This window comes from Caenorhabditis briggsae (assembly GCF_000004555.2).
Source record: "Caenorhabditis briggsae complete genome, chrII, whole genome shotgun sequence".
NCBI classification, from domain to species: Eukaryota; Metazoa; Nematoda; class Chromadorea; order Rhabditida; family Rhabditidae; genus Caenorhabditis; species Caenorhabditis briggsae.
Genome location: NC_013486.2, coordinates 10484524 through 10501958, shown reverse-complemented (window position 1 = coordinate 10501958; position 17435 = coordinate 10484524). Strand labels below are relative to the sequence as shown.

The following is a 17435-nucleotide window of genomic DNA, read 5'->3' as shown; positions in this document are numbered from 1 at the left end:
GTTGCTCGTGTTGGCATCAGTATACCACTGTCTGAACTCTTTCATGATATCCACCACTCATACAATTTTCGAGTTATTTCTGTTTATTCAAAAATGAAGAAACCATCAAAACGAGGAAAGAATAAAAAACCACATGGGAAAGGTAGAAAACCTTCGAAACATGATCCAAGGAATCCACGGAGTCCTGCATCAAATGAGCGACCGAGTGGAAGATCGAGATCATCCGAGAAACCGTCGAGTGAAATTCCTGGATTAGCACAACCAGCACAAACTAAACGAAGACGTCATCGTCGTGACTGGAAGTGGAAAATCACCAAAAAAGAGAAGCAGAGAGGATATAGAAAACAAAATTGGTTCTGGGGTTACGTGTCACAGACGGAAGCTGAGGTGGAGAGTTTTTGGAGGTATTGAGATTTCAAGTATCCATTTCAGGAGTACCTGCAAGATGCCGTTGAAGGTGAATTTATTGTTCGTTGTATGCTTTACCAAGAAGCCACAAAAACTATCCTTACTGTAGTCTATTTTGTGGATAAAACACGAAAGGTTTAGTTATTCAATAGCAACCTAATACTCACTTATTTTCTTTAGTTTGAACACTTTTCTACGAATTTCCGACGTAACAAGTGGATATTGGAAAGTTTTCCATCAGCTCACAGAACTCTGATGGATCTGGTTGCTCACTATCATCAGAACTTCATCGGAATGACTCAATTGAAACTGAAAGTTCCTAGAAAGCATCCGGATTGGTTCATCAAACGACACAAAATCATGTAAGATTGAAATAGCCTCAAATATTGATACTAGAGATCATAGCAAATTTTTTTGTGAAGTAGCGAAAGTTTCGAATGAGCTTGTTAAAAAATTTACTCAGAGTGGGCTGAGCCTAGTCATTTCGTAACTCATTTTTAAATTTTAAAACCTCCAAGGCCAATATTAGGCCAAAAAATTCAACTACAGGCCCAAAGTTCCCATTATTTTAGGTTACTGTAGTTTTCGCGGTGGGTCCCAAAGTGGGCGCAGTCTAGACATTTTTATACTCATTTTGTTCTTATCGAGCTGAAAACAATGGAAATGCTGAAAATGTTCACTTTTCCAAAATATAGTCTCAGCAGAGGCATTGAGGAATCTCTTGAAAACTCAAGAGAAAAAAGAGCTTAATATTTTGGCAAACTATATTGATCACTTTACCAGCTGTCCAAAACATGCGATTCGACTCGGAGGTGGAAATTTCGGTGATGTGGTAATTGGAGCTTATCGACGACGTTTAGTGGCTGTCAAAACTCTTCATGCGGATGGTGATCGTTTTCTAGTGGAAAGAGACAACTTGATGAAAGAAGCTTCTATAATGAAAAAGTTGGAACATCCTTACATCACAAAGGTGTGGATTTTGAATCATTTTCAATAAAAACAGTTCATTTTCAGATCATTGGGGTATCTATTGATGAGCCTTCGCCAATGCTACTTGTAGAGATCATGGCATGTGATTTGACAAGTCACATTGTGGATCGGGTAAGTTATAGTTTCACTTTGTATGTAATCACTTGTCCATTAACATTCCAGGGTGAAAAAACCACTCTTGGTGAGAAGCTTCTTTATTGTTGGCAAATCGCTTCGGGAATGGACTTTATGACTCAAAGGTAATCACTTTTTTAAAATTCCATTTACCCCCCCCCCCCCACTTCCAAAAAACTCAATTTTCAGAGAAATGGTTCATCGGGATATTGCTTCCAGAAATGCGTTGTTCAGCCGATATGGAATCTTGAAGCTGGCCGATTTCGGACTATCAGAATTTATTGTCAACTTGACGGCAGTGAACATTGGAAGAGATCACTTACCGGTAAGGTGGTATGCTCCTGAAGCCATACAAACGACAACAAGACCTGCAACGTTCAATGAGAAAAGTGAAGTATGGAGTTATGGAGTCACTTGCAACGAGGTAAGAAAAATCATTAGAAACTTTGTCTTATTTTCTGTTATTTTGAGATATTTAAAAATGGAGCCGCTCCAATCTTCTTGAAAGATCATCATGAAAAAGCGGGAAAAAAGGAATGTCAAGTTATCGCAGCCTACAAAGACGGTGATGATCTTCATGTGTTACCAAAAACGTTGCCTGCTGACGTTCAAACATTTTTCAAACGACTTTGGTTGAGAAATCCTGCGGATCGTCCAAACTTCAAAGAAATTCTAGCGACGCTGGACCAATGGATTAAAGTCACTTACCCTCCACCGCCAATCGAAATGCAGATGGTGCAAAAGATCAACCATTGTACTCCAATAACAATTGCAGAGTACGAGTTATTGTATAAAAATAACTGGGATTGGTGCCCTCCTGCCAGAAAAGTGAGAATTAAGAAAAATAAGAATCGGGAAAAGACGGGTAGTATAAGAAGTAAAGGAGAACCGAAGAAAAAAACAGATGAAGAGGTTTTGAAGAAGCTGAAAAAGAAATTGGTCAAACGACGAAAAATGATCAGATTGAGGGAAAAGTTGAAATGGTGGAGAGAAAAGCGTCGTGAGGAAAAAAGAAAAACCAAGGTTGATATAGTAATGTTCATATGATAATGATTTGAAGATTTTCAGGAACTGATTTCTTTCCAACGGAAGTACTTGAGTACCAAAGTTAGACGAACCATTGGATACAAGAAGACTCGTGACAAATACGAGAAAATGGTTGAGCTGTATGCAAAACTGATGAAGATCAGATGGAGGAAAAGAAGACCTAATCGTCAATCAAGGTTCCGTTTAAGAAGACATCGGCTGATCAATAAGAAGTCAAAACATCCAGTGTCTCGAAATAGGAAAACCAAAGTTGTAGCCAAGAAAAAAGATGAGAAAAAGAGAGTTCGAGTCAAGTATGTGGTACCGACGATTCCGAAAACACGAAAATTTGTGTCGAAAAAAAGAAAGAAGTCAGTTTCTGGAGCCTCAAAAGATGTGGTAGTTACTCCGAAGAAAGGTACTCCAATCAAGCCAGAACCAGGAACAATGGACATATTGAAAGAGAAAAGGTTGAGAAATATCCGAAGAAAGAGAAGGCATCAGTTGAGAAAGTGGAACAAGAGGAAGCATCGGAAGAAGAGACGTGTGAAGAGAAGACAACGAAGACGTCAGAAGCTCAGAAGACGTTACCGAAGGAAGAAGATGGCGGTGAGAAGACTCGCATTGAATGTGGATCAGAAGGAAAGAATGAGAGTGTTGAAGAAGAGAAGACGTCGCAAGAGAGCTGTGGAAAATCGGTTGAAACGTGAGGCGAGAATTGGTAAAATCCTCCGAGAATGGAGAGATTTGAGAAGACTTGTGGCGATAAGAAAAAAGAAACGAGAAAGAAAAAGGAAAGCTATACAGTTAGAGAAGAATGAAAAGAAGGCTGGAAAGCAGGTACCACAGGAGAAGGCAGCTAGATCTGGAAGAAAGAGATCTGGACGTAAACAGCGAACTTAATTGAACTCTCATATAAACTCGGAAACATAAACTTTAGATTTCTCCCAAATTTTTCGTTTTTCAATCATTTTAATTTGGCAGAAACTTTATTTTTACTTTTCATCAACCCTTCTGGTTTTTCAAAAGTTTCCGATTTTGGAATTTTCGGAATATCTGTTTGGGAAAATTTGAAATTTGCATTTTCTGTTTATTTTTGAAACTTTTGGATTGTTGGTATTATAAGAGTTTTTCGGAGTTTTGAGTTTTTCGAATAGAAAATTTCAAAGTGGAAAATTTCGAAATTTGCATAACTTTATATCTTGGGAAAACTTGAAAAGTTTTGATTTTCGAAAAACTTGAAATTTTTGGAATTTTAGTTTTTTTGGATCTTTTTGTTGTTATTTTTGGAATTTTAGAAAATGTTGATGTTCGGAAAGTTTGGAAATTTGCATAATTCTACAACTTGTCAAATTTCGAAAAATTCTGGATTTTTCGGAGTTTCTGAAATTTTTGAAATTTACGGATTTTGGAATTTTTGGAATTTCAGATTTTTGGAATTTTCAGATTTGTTGAGTTTTATTTTGGAATTTTCGAATTTCAGAAAAATTTGGGAAAGTTGGAAATTTGCATAACTTTATAACTTGTGAAATTTTGAAATTTTCTGATTTTTTTGAAATTTTCGGATTTCGGATTTCGGAATCTTTGGAACTTTTTGGATTTTTTGGTGTTTTCGGAATTTTAGAAAATTTTGAAGTTCGAAAATTTTGAAAATGACATAATTTTATAATTTGTGAAAAATTGAAACTTTCTGTTTTTTTTCGGAAGTTTTGGAAGTTTTGGAATTTTCGGAATTTCTGCATTTTGGAATTTTTAGAATTTGTGTAAAATTTTGAGAATTTTTAAGAGTTTTTCAACTTTCAAAAATTCTCGGGATTTTTCGAATTTTAAGAATTTTCGAATTTTTAGGTACCGGGCCGAGGAAATTCTGAAAAAGACCGGCCCGTTGCAAGTTTGATTTCTATGGTATCATTCCCATTTTGACTTCTGAATATCTTCAAAGTGGTCGTTGGTTTCATAGCACCGTACCCCTCGATTTCAAACTAAAATGTTTGTGGTTTTGTTGGAATCTGTGAACCTTTGATTTCTGAAACTTTTTTTGTTGTCCACAGCTGTTGCTACTTATAATTTCCTGGACACCCATCCGAAAATTCATCTTTGCGAAGGGTCCTCGCTCTTCTTCCTCTTTTCTCTGCTTCTCTGTGCTCTCTCCATTTCCCATACCTTCTCTTCTAGTCTGGTGACCACTCCCCTCTGCATTTCCTTTCTCTTCCCCATTCACATCGTCTTCCTCTTATTCCATTTTTCGAATTTGTGTGATGAAGAGAGCATTAGTGTTCTTTTTTTTTCCTTCATTCCTGTATAGTTATTTGTTAGAATTCACATCAAATCGTGTTTAGCAAAAAAAGTGTTTGCTCTTCGAAAAAATAGAGAAATGGGATCTGTTTACTTTTTTGAATCACAATTGCAAGCGATCGTGCGAGCTTAATAGATGAAAACTTTTTGGAAAATACGTTTGAGATGTGTGGCAGACAACGACCAACTGATTCCTGGTCACCTGATACCCATCGAGGATACAACTTTCTCTCTTTGCAACTTTGTTGTCCATTTCGTTAGTATAGGCTTGCAAGCAAATGTGTCACTTTTTAATCTAACACTTTTATTGCATGCTTTTTATCGATATTTCTCCTGTTTCATTATTGCTTGATCTGGTTTTATTTGATTTTATTTGAAAGGAAGACGACATATATTGTTTTTGAAAAACCACCATTATTAATCGACATCTTTGACGCCTTATTGTAGAGAGAAGAGAGAAGATTTGCAAAAAGATATAAAAGAAAATCGGATAATATTGTTTTCGTTTTCATCACTTCTACCGCTTCTTTTCCCGATCCCCGTGCTTTGAAATTGAATTTTTCAAAGGCATCATAAGACGCAATTTATGTTCCGTGTTGATTTTTTTTTGATTCCAAGGAAGAAAACTGATATAAATACGATTCTGTAACTGTAATTGTTCACAATTCTTTAGAAGAGATCTTTTGTCTGCAGACTTCTTTTTTCTGAGATTTCTAAGTTTCTAAAGTCCATGAGAATTCGGTTTTATGTATACTGGTACAAAAAAAAATGGAGCTGTGGAAGGGAAACACCGGTGGCCGTTGCCGAAGGCCCTACAAAGGCAACTACAGTAACCTAATTTTCATTCTTGTTGTCAGGAATCATTTTTTCAGTCAATTTTTTCGCTATCAAAAACTTATATTTTCCGACTTGTTTGGGGGGAAAACAACAGAAAAATCGACTAAAATAAATTCTGAAATTAAACATATTTTCAGGTTCCTGTAGCTTTCGTTGTGGGACTTCAGCCACGGCCATCGGCGTTTCTCTTCCAATAGTTCCGATTTTTCCTATCAGCACGGTTTCCCACAGAACATTCACGAACTGCAAATTTATTTTTGATTTACATGAAAAATTTTGATCTGAAGCATATTTTCAAGGCTAAAGCCGCATTTTTAAGATTTTTTATCTGGTTTCGTGGAGATTCAAGATGATTCAAATGACTTTTAAAATATCATTTAGTTGCTATAGAACCCTATATGATCCTTTTCCGGGAGAAACTATTCCAAAAAATGCCAATTTTCAAGATTTTTTACAGAAAAATGTATCTCCTCTTTCAGTTTTCAACATTTCTAGGAGTTTTTTATCTCAAAAGAACCGCGATCGTTTATTCTTAATTTTGTATGGATGAATTTTTAATGCGTCTGATAAAACTTTTTTTATAATCAAAAACCCAGCAAAAATGCGATTTCGTGCAATTTCGTGTGGTTTTTTGATTATAAAAAAATTTTATCAGACGCATTAAAAATTCATCCCTACAAAATGAAGAACAAACGATTGCGGTTTCTTTGAGCTATAGAACTCCTAGAAATGTCTAAAACTGAAAGAGAGATACATTTTTTCTGTAAAAAATCTTGAAAATTGGCATTTTTTGGAATATTTTCTTCCGGAAAAGGACTATACATGATTCTATAACCACAAATTAATTTTTTAAAAACCATTTGAATCATCTTGAATCTCCACAAAATCAGATAAAAAATTTTGAAAATACGGCTTTAGACTTGCGATTGCGATCGCCCCAAATTTTTTTTTGTAGATCAAAAATTAATTTGCAGTTCGGAACTGTTCTGTGGGAGACCGTGATCAGTATAATAGAAGACGGCATTCATTTTTAATGTTCATTATCTTTGAAATGCTTGCACTTTTAATAGGTACTTAAAACTTCTGAAACATTTCAACCACATGTTCATATACCTCTCTTCAACCCAACAACCCTCTGAAAAACCATGAAATTGTAAAAGTGTCAATGTCCTTTTTATCACTCTACACTATCTAATTATTTTTCTTCCACTTCCCACGGTGTCTTATTTTCTTATACTCTTTAGTTTTCAGAAACATATGCAACATAGGCACGCTCTCCTTTCATATTGAAGGAGCTGATATCAGTTATCTATAAAATTTTTACCATTACTGAAAAAGGAGTGAGCTCAAAACGAAAGATAAATAGAGAGAGGAATGATGACATCGGCTCACGCAAGGGAGGAGGTGAAAACTCGACACCAGAAAAGCCGATTAGGCCAGTGAGACGTGCAGACCTCGCTATCAGTTTTTTTTTTTTTGACTTGAGCTACCAAGTGGTTTTTTGATCAGGAGTCTGAATGGTTCATATTTCTGGCGACTTACGACAATAGATATACCAAATTTGAGCCTATTTATCTCGATTCCTGTGAAAGATATCAAAAAGTGGTCAACTAAAAAATATTTTTGATACTATGTTAAATATTTTGTCAGTTGACCACTTTCTGATATCTTTTACGGGAAGTGAGATATATGGGCTCAAAGTGGACGGTTTGCTAAAATCAAAATGGTTTCAGACTTTTGATCTACTGAATAATTTGATTTTGTTCTACTGAAATTTTTTTATGCCAACATGCAGAATTCAAAGTTCAATTATCCTACTTTTGAACGATTTCTATTAATTTGAATGATTTAGAGTTATGTGATGTTTACTGCGTTTTTCTTGAACTTTGAAAAAGGCCAATCAGTTATTTGTCAGCAATGTCCAACGCCCAATCATCATTTGTCTCATAGCAAAAAGCATGTGATCCTATGGTTGAACTTCTTGTTGTTCGTTATTTTTCGCAAATATTTCGTATGTAGTAACCCTTTTCCTCCCGCCAGTCTGGTGCCACTTTCCTCCAATCGTTTTATAATCTTTTATGTACATTTTAATGATCGCTCTCCGTCACTCTGGGGCTCTTTTGGTTTCTGATAACGGTCCAAATCACTTCTTTTTTCTCATTCTTTCATTGTCGTTTTATCGTGCAGTTGCAACTTGACATCAAAAAATTCATTGAACCTTTTTTGCAGTAAAAATGCCGACGGATACGAACGGTGTCCATTTTTTTACTCCCGCTGCTGAGCATAGCGATGAAGAAGCGCACGCAGCAGCATCCCCAAGTTCTGAAGTGAGTTTTCTGAAACATTTTTGATAGTTAAAAAATTCCATGTGATTTCAGTCAGGACGTCCAAATCCATTGGACAACATTCGTGACTACGGAATGAGTAAGTTTGAATTTTTACGTGAATTTTTAACAAAAAATCTGGGTGACTTTTTCCGGTGGAAAATCTAGGATGCGTGGTGAAAAGCCACATGCCGTAGGATGGATAACCGGTAGAATCAGTAGTTAGTTTTTGTGTTGTATCAAGAGTTAAGCCAACAAAAAGAGGTGTAGATTGTGCATAGAAAAACCATGGGAACGAAACACTCGACTTTGAAGAAACAGGTGGTCCATCTCGGTTGATTTTATAAAACTATTAGATTAGGAGTTTCAGCAACCGCCTGGCTCTGTGAAAGAAATCCAGAAAAAGCCATTTATCACTTCTCAACCAGCGAAAAGTCCAGAGGTGGTGAGAGTGAATTTTGTAGCGAACGACAGTACTCCGTTCAATGTATTCATTCTTGAATTCATTAGTTTCTGTTGTTTCATTAGAGCGAAGGTGAATTCTAATAGGATAAGACTAGTTTTTTGTAGAAACCCACTGTTCCGGATCCCCCAAATATTCAACCAACCAATGTGAAATCCACTGATGGATCTCCATTATTCAATGTGAATCTTTCGAAAATTGGTTCCACTGACACAATCGTTGGGCCGAATAAAGCAATGAAAGCCCGATCATTCAATATGACAGAACATGATTTTTCGATTACCGGAGTTTCTAGTTCTTTTGCGCCTGTCCCCGTCGTCAGTAGTGATTTGACTAATTCAAAGTGAGCATCGGGGATGAGATTTTGAAAACTTTTTTCGATACTTTTTAGGGAGAAAATAGAAACAATCGATGTAGTTTGTCCACCAGATTCTCCGAGTCCCAAAAGAAAAGTGAAGAAAGAAAAATCTCCGGAAGATTCTGAACCACCAATCAGATATTTTGAAGCGAAAAAACAAAAGTGAGAGTGATAAAATGACTGAATAAGTAGAGTAGTAAATTCAGAGAGAAGAATGAGAAAAGACGATCTTCTAGTCCAGTGAAAAACGAGAAAAATGAGAAATCAGGTTCCAAGAGTAAGTGAGAAAATCGGGTCATTTTATCGGTTATCCACCCTTACAAATTTAAATTTAAAATTTAAAAAATAAGTAAAAAAGTAAAACACCTTAGCTCCCTTGTCAAGTGATGCTATTGAAGCTCAAATTGGTAAGATTAAAATATTGTGATTGGTGAATGTGTTGTGAAACTTTTCCTTTTTTAAATTGACCTGAAATGATTTTCTAGTCTAAAATTTTTCAGAGACTGTCGACAGTGAGGTTTTCGATTCGGGACCATTCAAAAAGGCGTACGCGGTAGGAAACAGTATTTTTGTTTCGGTTCATATTAGATGTTTTTAGATGGGTCATGCTGATCACTCGACCGCTTCTCCATTTGAAATCTCCACCACTCCTATCGAGGTCAACGAGTCGCGTGCTCACAGAACCATTGAAATTACCAACCGGTTAGTTTAAAAAATTTTGTTAGTTGGAATCGGAAAGTTGGATCCTGAAATTTTCTTTAGTGAAAAGGGTGCACAATCGAGACGTTGGTCTTGTTTGTAAGTTTAAAAAAAACTCGTCGTAAAATTGTTACTATTCCTCTATTCTATCAAATACCTATCAAGAAAAACAAAACCTCAAATTCACCCTCCTCCCCTTTTCATTTTTAACTTTAACATTTCAATTCTTGTCCTGTGCTTTTTCCATTAATCACCTCCCTGCATGTTTATTTTTTGTTCGTGTGACATATGTTTCAGTGATAAACCTCCTATCGGCAAAGATAAATCAACGGGTTCAAAGAAGAAATTCGGAATTGCTGATAAGAATCGGCGAATGACAGTTGCTCATGTGGATATGGGACTCGCCAATAAAGGATCGACGGCTGTTGTTGGAGACGACTTTTGGTCACCACAGAATTCGGAGAAAAAAGCTCTAAAACACAGGTTAACCATTATTCCTTTTTTCTGTTCATTGCTCATCTACCGATTGTTCAACTGTACCTGTCCCTACAAAAAATGTCTGCACCACGGATGATTCAAATTAGAGCTCACAATTTTTTGTATTCTGAAAAGGATTAGCTTGGCTCTTTCTTCTCCTTCAAACACAAGACACAATAGCTTTCCCATTCTCTCTGTTTCCATATCTCATAAGGAAATTGAGTTTCTTTTTATTTATTTGAAAATACCTGAAAGAACATAACCTATAATTTGAAGGGGAAGAAAAAGGGAGCTTTTTCTTTTTGATTTCTCAGGATTCGCTGACCTGATTCCATATCATGGTTCACTTTTTCTGAAGGCTCTTTGAGTTATCGTTTCATATTTTATGCCTGAATTGCAGCTGATTACGTGATATTTTTTGATGAGTAGTAATAGTTTTTTCATCTACCAAAACAAACTTTACGGTTTCGCGCGCGGCTTCCAGATTTGAATTTTAGTCACAACACATGTCTCATTTAGGTCTTCTCCTTATCCCCCAAGATTATCCGCTCTCTCCACGGAAGAGATGCGATTAGCACACATTTTTGATTCATCTCTTCATGATCGCTGCTCTCTCTGACTTAAAAATTACATTAGCGGTGGCATCTTGCTGGTATCCTCTGTTTACATATTTTTTCTAAATTCGGAACGCATTCTTTTTGTTGTTAACTGAATCATTTAAAAATTCCAAAAGGATATGGCTTTGGATATCGACTTGCATGTAGTCTGGGCCAAAGTAAAGTAAGTTTTGATAACCAGTGCATGCTTGTTTTTGTATTGAACTCTCCCTGTATCTTACAAATTATGTAGAGGAATGCTATCGAGAAACGATTATCTGATTTCAGATTCAGCACGAATTTCCGTTATCTAAAAATTGAAAAATTGTTTCAGAGCTCGTCTTGAGTCTCAAAACGATGGATGTCTGTCACCATCTTCCTTGAAATCTGTGTTGGACGAAATTCAGACGGAACCAAGATGCAAATCTCCACAACTTGTCGATTTGCACACCTTCAGAGATGCAGTCGATGTCAATTATCAAAGAATGGCTATTACTGGTGAAGAGCTCAGCGGTGTTCCTCTTGAAGATCTGAAAACCGCTTCTGGACATCTCATTGAAGCTCTTCATCTCCGCTCAAAATACATGGAACGTATTGGAAACCAATTCCCATCTACAACTCGTAATTTTCTGACTGGACATTATCCGAATAATTTGCCTAAACATCGGGTCAAAAACACGGAAACAAGTGAGTCCTCATCTGGGATTATCATTTTTTAATAACTATAAAATCCTAACACATTCATTTCAGTTAGACAATTATGTAAGTTTTCGGGTTGTCTGACGACGCCGGGTGTATGACACGCGTATGATTCATAAAGTTTCAGTGATAGTAAGCTGCACTTTTCACACCAGAATTCTGGGATTTCTGTCCCATGCACTTTGAGGTTGACATACACACATACACATACAGTAAACTTCTAATTGTAATCTATTATCTTTCAAAAATCAAAGTTAAAAATTCGATTGTAGTGATGTGTTCCTAGAAAACTTGTTTTAGCTAAAATCCTGTTCCATCCGCCAAGTATGCCGGATTTGGAGGGTAAGACATAATTCGAGTGATATATTCTGAAATTTAATGTTTTGGTTTTTATTCTCCTCCTGTCTAAACCGATAACAGCGACTCTCAAATTAGAAATGTTCAACAACCTACAGTAATCCTAAATTGAGTGAAAACAAACATAAATCTCTACTAATGGTATTTTCTGATTCCTTTATCAACACCAACAAACAATATTTCTTTTCGTAGTGTGTCTTGTTTGTTATTTCTTGTCCTTCTGACTTTGACTTCTTCTACTCCTTCCGTATGACAGTTGATTATGTTCTGAAAATTTTGAAAATTAGTTCTAAAATCCGACCGACTTCATTTTCAGCCGTCCAAACTTCTTTCAACCCACCAGATCCACCAAAGGATCACTGGGGAAAGAATGATCCGTTGCCAAAATACGAGAAGTATTACAAGTTGAAACGTAATCGTGGAGTGGTAAGTTAAAGGAATCCAGATTCTGGATTCAAGTTGAATTTCAAAGCTAATTTTAGATTGACATTTGCAATGAAGATGGTACTATTGACGAGCAGTTCAAGAACGTCTCGGTGACCAAAGAAGAATTTTTGAATGACACTGAGAAGTTGACTGCGATGATTGTCGATGGCCCATTGTAAGTTTCAAGTAAATTCAGTTCTAATAGGGAGAAACATTTATTTTCTTTCAGGAAATCCTTCTGTTTCCGTCGTCTGTCATACCTCGAGAACAAGTTCCAACTCCATGTTCTTCTCAACGAACTTCGTGAGCTCCACGAGCAGAAAGGAGTATCTCATCGTGATTTCTACAACATTCGTAAAGTAGACACTCACATTCACGCTGCCTCTTCTATGAATCAGAAGCACTTGCTTCGTTTCATCAAGAAGAAGATAAAGACTGAAGCCGACACTGTTGTTCTCGAAAACAATGGAACCAAAGTGACGATGAAGGAGGTGTTCAAGAAGATGGGAATTGATGCCTACGATCTTTCAGTTGACATGTTGGATGTTCATGCCGATCGTAACACTTTCCACCGTTTCGATAAGTTCAACACCAAGTACAACCCAGTTGGAGAATCGACTCTCCGTGAAATCTTCATCAAAACTGACAACTATGTCGGCGGAAAGTATTTTGCTGATTTGCTCAAAGAGGTGTTATCTGATTTGGAAGACAGCAAGTACCAACACGCGGAGCCAAGACTCTCGATCTACGGACGCAGCAAGTCCGAGTGGGATAGCTTGGCCAAGTGGGCACTCACACATGATGTTTGGAGTCCAAATGCCAGATGGCTTATTCAGATTCCACGACTTTAGTAGGTTCAACAATTACAAGACGATTCACAAATTTCAATTTTCAGCGATGTGTACCGTCTTAAGAACATGATCAAGAACTTCGATGACATGCTTGACAATTTGTTCACGCCACTTTTCGAGGTCACCAACGATCCATCTTCTCACCCAGAACTTCATCTCTTCCTTCAACAAGTTTCTGGAATCGATTCAGTCGACGATGAAAGCAAGCACGAGTTTGTTCATGTGAGTAGCCGTTTTTTGAACTTCAATTTCCTATCGATCTTAATTTCCAGTTCGATCGATCAACTCCATGTCCACCGGAATTTAGCGACGTGGAGAATCCACCATACAACTACTATCTCTTCTACATGTACGCCAACATCTGCGCCTTGAACGCATTCCGTCGTGCTCGTGGACTCAACACATTCGCTCTTCGTCCACATTGTGGAGAAGCTGGACACGTGTCTCACTTGCTCACCGGATACCTGACCAGTGAAAGTATTGCTCATGGAATTCTTCTCCGTAAAGTTCCAGTACTCCAATACTTGTACTACTTGACTCAAATTGGAATTGCCATGTCTCCATTATCCAACAACTCGCTCTTCATCAGTTATCAGAGAAATCCTTTGCCAGAATATCTCCAAAAGGGACTGAACGTCTCTTTGTCAACGGATGATCCACTTCAATTCCATTACACCAAAGAAGCATTGATGGAGGAGTACTCGATTGCTGCTCAAGTATGGAAACTCAGTTCCTGTGATATGTGCGAGTTGGCCAGGAACAGTGTCATTCAAAGTGGATTTGAAGACAAGGTAGCTTTATTCGAAAGAATTTCAACTAGTCAAACTACATTTCCAGGTCAAAATTCATTGGCTCGGACCAAACTACAGAGAGGAAGGAGTTCTTGGAAACGATATTCACCGTACCAACGTACCAGATATTCGTGTTAGCTTCCGTCACGAAGCTTTGGTTGATGAGCTTTGCAATCTTTTCCGTGTACAAAACACTCTTAAACACTAGATTTCCATCCATTCATTTGCTTTTTTCTCCTTTTCATACAACTTCATCCACATTTTCTTACTCTATTGCACGTTCCTTCACCATTCTCTATCATTTTTCTTTTTTCTCTCTTACTCTTCTTTTTCTTAACGAATAGCTATTTTTTAACTCGGTGAAAAATAAAAACTGATTAAATATCATATTTATTATGACAGCAAGCCAACAGAAATGTACATAGAAAAACAATGAATTTCTCAGAAACGATTATCCGATTCCGATTCCCCAACCATGGGAAATTCCAATGCCACCGATTGGTGTCGAAATGCCCAAACCACTTCCAGCTCCAATATTCACAAGATTTCCGAGTAAACCGCCACCGTATCCTGAAAGTGCAGAAATCAAAATTAACAACTTTTTAAAAAAATTTACCATATCCACCTCCATAACCACCTCCATATCCATAACCACCGCCGTAACCACCGTAGCCACTGTATCCTCCATACGATGGATATCCATATCCACTGTATCCACCATACGGTCCATATCTACCGTATCCTCCACCGTATCTACTGTATCCATATCTTGGAGCCTCGTGGTAATGATAGTGATAATCCCCATCTTTTTCTCTTTCCTGATCTTCTTCCAATCTATCACGATATCTTTCTCTCAATCTGTAAGATCCTCTCCTTCAAAATGTATCATTTAGGCTGAATTATGGGGAGTTAGATTTACTTACATCGCCGCAGCTTTTCTTCTCAAATATTGACGCCTTCTTTTTCTCCATAAATAATATTCCAAATCTTTCTCGTCCATTTCATCATCAACCCAGTCGGCACGCCGGCTAGCCTGAAGTTTTGATTGTTTGGAATTTTCGGTGGATGAGTTCAAAACGACGAATGTCTAGTTTAAATAATTACGCAATTTTAGACTTTTTAAATTATGTGCTATTATTCTGATGCAGAAATATCGAAGCTGTAGAAGATAAACGCCGGTGGCCGTCGCCGTAGGTCTCAAAACAACAACTACCGTAACCTAAAAATGCCTCCATTTTCAGGATTTTTTATCTCGCTTCTCGTGCGTAAAAAATATAAGAAAACTCGATGAAAGTCAGTGAGAAACGAGAAAATAAATTCTGGAAATAAAAATATTTTTAGGTTACTATAGTTACCGTTGTAGGACCTTCGGTCACCGTCACCGGTGTTTCTCTTCCACAGATCTGATTTTTTTGGACCAGAATGATAAGTAGAAAGGGATTTTTAAATGCGTTTTAACAACTTTTTTTCACAAAAGAAAATCTTCAGAATAACAAAAATGGGCTATACCTGGAAATTTCGATTATCGGGACTCTCATCGTTTTCTCGTTTTTCTATTTCCTCTCTAAAATCTCTTACTGTAAACGGACGATCACATGAAGACATTTCTGGATGTGATTTGCATAATTCATCTGAAACTCTACGAATACCGTAATCTAAAACTGTTATCAACTCACTATGAAATGCTCTTCGCATTCGAAATTCTGCTAACTCTGATGCTTCAGAAGATTCAGCAAAACTCATCAGCAGTAAAATAGGTGTTAGAAATAGCAAAATCATTATATAAAAATGACGAAACAACTGATTCGACTAGTAGGTAAGGGTAATGCTGATTGAGAAAAAAATCAGTCGATTCCTATTTTTTGGGGAAATAAAAACAAGATTTTTCAACGGACACAGAAACTACACGGAATTGGGTGAGAAATAAAGAAGGAAAGAGTTGACTGATTGAAGTTATCGACAGAAAGACTTTTTGGAGTGGTCAACTGACCGGTTTGACGAATTTAAAACCTACTGTCCTTGAACTATATGAAGATAGAAGATAGATGAAAAAAATAGAAGTCTACCTGGAATGTCTCAATCTAAATGAAAAATTAAATGATGTCAGAAAAAGGTCGTACTGTTTTGTAGAAGACATTATTTTCTAAGTACTGCAAGTACTGTAACCTCTTTCTTTTACAACTCGTTCTAAACTTGCGATTATATTTTACTGTAAACAAGTGTTCTTCTGATTAAAGAAATAGTACATATAATCCGTTTTCTTGAACAACTGTTCAAGGTAGATGTTTATTTATAGAAATTTTGAAGTCATGAAACATCAATTAGATTAGAATAAAACCAAAAATATGACTTAAATATCAAAGACTAGTTATACTCGTAGCGTTGTCCGGTTGCAGCAAGGAATGAGTTGTTGGATCCCTCGTAGATCGTTGAACTATCATCATACTGTACATTTCCATTCGATGGTGGAGGAGGTGGCTGTTGTCGGGGAAGCACGACAACTCGTCTGAAAATAGTAAATTCAGATTTGACGGCTTCATTATCTTTTGTTTACTAGCACTTAATTTTACCATAGCACTGATTGGAAGAAAATTTGAAATCACTGCTATTAGAAATTTAAAAATGTCAATCTTTCTATTGCAGATTTTCAGGTAGAGCGATATGAAATTGCTGACGTTTTCGTAGACTGATAATTTCGCTTACGAATGCAGGAATGTTCGGAATGGACTTTTCGGAATTTTTCGGAATGTCGAAAATTCTCATTTTTTGAGTTTCAGGATTTCGGAATTTAGGAATATTCCGATTTTCAAAATTTCAGAATGCAAAATTTTCCAAATTTTTTTGAAAAAAAAAATCAAATTTTAAAGTAGATATTCAATTTTCCCATCAGAAAAACGCCCCTGGTAAAAATTGACAGAAAGATTTTGATAGCGCAAAAAAATATCAAAGGCAATTTCATTCGAGACCCACAAGCAAATTTTTCGCGTGCACTTTTATACCGTAGTCCAAAAATCTCTGATTCCGAAAAAAAAGCTTCGGAAAAATTCCGACTGGAATTTTCTTCCGATTTTTCTCGGTATTTCATTCCGAAAATGCTCGGAATTTTCGGAATTCCTTATTCCGTTTCGAACATCTTTGTACGAATCTTATTTAAGAGTTTTCTTCATTTTAGTCTAATTAATTGTAACTTACTGTTTTCTAATTCCTCCTCCACTACTTCCACTTGTTGTACTTCCTTCTCTCCTCGGTTGTAATTGCATTGGAAATGGAGATGATGGCATTGATGCATATCCACTCACCTGTTTATTTCGAATTCATTGATTTTTGTGTGCTTTGTTTCAGATGCGAACATATAGAAAAATGACTTCAGAATATTTATTATTCTGTCTGAACATTCTTTGTGTGTTTGTGATGGCAACATTGGACACTAATACATGCTAAAAATAGAGTGAAGGGGTAAATCATTACAATAAAAGAAATGCAATAGAGGACAAAGATGGAGAAAATGTGCAAAAAAATTGCTGAATTTCAGACGACAAAGATTGGGAAACTCGTGGAAAAGATCGCAATTTGTGTGAATTGTTTCGAGGAAAGAAATGCAACAGAAAAAACGGACGGACAAAATGGGAAGGAAAATAATACAAAACTATTGATACAAACGATAATTATAATAATTGGTCACCGGGAAATGTGTTCTTAGAGACAAAAAGTTCTGATTTTTGAA

The 17435-nt window shown here is 36.6% G+C and overlaps 4 protein-coding genes across 4 annotated transcripts; 2 read left to right on the top strand and 2 right to left on the bottom strand.

Moving 5' to 3' along the window:
- Nucleotides 1-93: 93 nt before the first annotated feature.
- On the top strand, nucleotides 94-3441 carry CBG02348 (the record flags this gene model as incomplete). Its single annotated transcript, XM_002630627.1, has 9 exons — nucleotides 94-387; nucleotides 433-543; nucleotides 589-770; nucleotides 1192-1378; nucleotides 1423-1509; nucleotides 1561-1637; nucleotides 1702-1936; nucleotides 1984-2535; nucleotides 2581-3441. The coding sequence occupies 9 exons, from the start codon at nucleotides 94-96 to the stop codon at nucleotides 3439-3441; spliced, it is 2586 nt and encodes an 861-aa protein (XP_002630673.1).
- A 4463-nt stretch (nucleotides 3442-7904) lies between these two features.
- Nucleotides 7905-13919, top strand: CBG02349 (the record flags this gene model as incomplete). Its single annotated transcript, XM_045242609.1, has 16 exons — nucleotides 7905-7997; nucleotides 8049-8094; nucleotides 8365-8474; nucleotides 8565-8800; nucleotides 8849-8977; nucleotides 9022-9092; nucleotides 9316-9368; nucleotides 9414-9517; nucleotides 9812-9997; nucleotides 10922-11274; nucleotides 11960-12069; nucleotides 12126-12244; nucleotides 12299-12919; nucleotides 12965-13142; nucleotides 13193-13714; nucleotides 13758-13919. The coding sequence occupies 16 exons, from the start codon at nucleotides 7905-7907 to the stop codon at nucleotides 13917-13919; spliced, it is 3093 nt and encodes a 1030-aa protein (XP_045092331.1).
- A 243-nt stretch (nucleotides 13920-14162) lies between these two features.
- CBG02350 lies at nucleotides 14163-15316 on the bottom strand (the record flags this gene model as incomplete). Its single annotated transcript, XM_002630629.1, has 4 exons — nucleotides 14163-14281; nucleotides 14337-14584; nucleotides 14635-14744; nucleotides 15221-15316. The coding sequence occupies 4 exons, from the start codon at nucleotides 15314-15316 to the stop codon at nucleotides 14163-14165; spliced, it is 573 nt and encodes a 190-aa protein (XP_002630675.1).
- A 759-nt stretch (nucleotides 15317-16075) lies between these two features.
- Nucleotides 16076-17176, bottom strand: CBG02351 (the record flags this gene model as incomplete). Its single annotated transcript, XM_002630630.2, has 3 exons — nucleotides 16076-16217; nucleotides 16904-17010; nucleotides 17150-17176. 3 exons carry the CDS (start codon nucleotides 17174-17176, stop codon nucleotides 16076-16078), a joined length of 276 nt encoding a protein of 91 aa, XP_002630676.2.
- Nucleotides 17177-17435: the final 259 nt, after the last annotated feature.